The sequence below is a fragment of the Geospiza fortis genome, unplaced genomic scaffold, assembly GCF_000277835.1.
Source record: "Geospiza fortis unplaced genomic scaffold, GeoFor_1.0 scaffold677, whole genome shotgun sequence".
Classification (NCBI taxonomy): domain Eukaryota; kingdom Metazoa; phylum Chordata; class Aves; order Passeriformes; family Thraupidae; genus Geospiza; species Geospiza fortis.
In genome coordinates this window covers 36,203-37,907 of record NW_005054585.1, presented here as the reverse complement: position 1 = coordinate 37,907, position 1,705 = coordinate 36,203, and the positions used below count along the sequence as shown (strand labels likewise).

Sequence of the window (1,705 nt, the reverse complement as noted above, 5' to 3'; positions counted from 1 at the left end):
TCACCGACAAGTGCCCCGAGGGCATCATCCTCTTCCTCTTCCAGTCCATCCTGGGCTCCATTGTGGACGCCTTCCTGATCGGCTGCATGTTCATCAAGATGTCTCAGCCCAAGAAGAGGGCGGAGACGCTGATGTTCAGCGAGCACGCCGCCATCTCCATGCGCGACGGAAAGCTCACGCTCATGTTCCGCGTGGGCAACCTCCGCAACAGCCACATGGTGTCGGCCCAGATCCGCTGCAAGCTGCTCAAGGTGGGTGCTCCGGGGGGTGTTGTGAGGAAATTCCCTCCTGGAAAGGTGCCCAGGGCAGTGGGGGAGTCCCCATCCCACGTGGAGGTGGCACTTGGGGACGTGGGGGTCTTGGCAGTGCTGGGAATGGTTGGATTCCATCGTCTTGGGGAGCTGTTCCAACCCCAGTAATTCCCTGGGGTCCCCAGCAGTGCTGGGAATGGGTGGATTCCATGGCCTTGGTGGGCTTCTCTAACCTCAGTAATTCTGCGAGGGTCTCGGTAGAGCCAGGAATGGTTGGATTCTGTGGTCCTGGGTGGCTTTTCCAACCTTAGTAATTTCATGGGGGCCCTGGCAGTGCTGGGAATTGTTGGGATGGTTGGACTCCATGGTCTTAGGGGGCTTTTCCAACCTCAGTAATTCCATAAAGGCCTTGGCAGTGCTGGGAATTGTTGGGATGATTGGACTCCATGGTCTTGGGGGGCTTTTCCAGCCTCAGTAATCTCATGGGGGTCCCAGCAGTGCTGGGAATTGTTGAATTCCATGGTCCTGGGTGGCTTTTCCAACCTCAGTAATTCTTTGAGGGCCCCGGCAGTGCTGGGAATGGTTGGATTCCATGGTCTTGGAGGGCTTTTCTGGCCTCAGTAATTCCCTGGGGACCCAGCAGTGCTGGGAATTGTCGAATTCCATGGTCTTGAGGGGCTTTTCCAACCTCAGTAATTCCATGAAGGCCCTGGCAGTGCTGGGAATGGTTGGGATGGTTGGACTCCGTGGTCTTGGGGGGCTTTTCCAACCTAAATTCCGTGGTTCTGTGACAGAACCGTGGCCCCACTGCCGCTCCCCTGGGAACACCCCAACCCCTCTCTGTGTCCCTTGGGGGTCCCTCGCTCCTGCCCTTGGCTGTCCCCACATCACTGGGGCTCGGAGCAGCCCAGTCCATGGAAGGTGGCCCTGCCCGTGGCCAGGGGTCGGGCTGGATGATCCCAGATCGTGTTTTGGGTCCTGCTGCTGTCCCAGCATCCCTGCCCTGTTTTCCTGGCGCAGGGAACACATCCCGGAGCCTCGGGCTGCGGGCTCAGCCATCAGCAGCGCATTCCCAACCTCCTTGGAGATAATTCCTACATTCAGCGCAGGATTGGGATGGATATTTATAGATTCCTATAGAATGCTCCATTTCCCTGACAAGGAAATCAAATCCTTTGTAGCTCCGAGCTTTCCGTGAGCCGGGAAGGAGAAAGCTCCGGGCATAATCCAGAGCTTTTTGGGCAGGCTGAACTTTATTGACGTGAGCTCCAAGGAAAGCGGAGTGCCAGGGTTAGAGCTGGAACATCCCTGGCCCTGGAACCTCCCTGGCCCTGGAGCCTCCCTGGCCCTGGAACATCCCTGGCCCTGGAACATCCCTGCCCCGGAGGGCTGGGGAGAGCCGGCGCTGCTCTGGGGCTCGCCCGGCGGCCGCAGATCCAGAGGGGATCGGGAAT

The 1,705-nt window shown here is 58.5% G+C and overlaps 1 protein-coding gene across 1 annotated transcript in view; it reads left to right on the top strand.

Moving 5' to 3' along the window:
* KCNJ3 (potassium inwardly rectifying channel subfamily J member 3) overlaps positions 1-1,705 on the top strand; it is a gene marked incomplete at its 3' end in the record, with an annotated part of 30,842 nt that overhangs the window by 1,696 nt on the left and 27,441 nt on the right. The window contains 1 exon segment of the mRNA XM_005429916.1: positions 1-251. This exon segment is cut by the window's left edge and continues 32 nt beyond it. Coding sequence (XP_005429973.1) covers positions 1-251 — 251 coding nt within the window.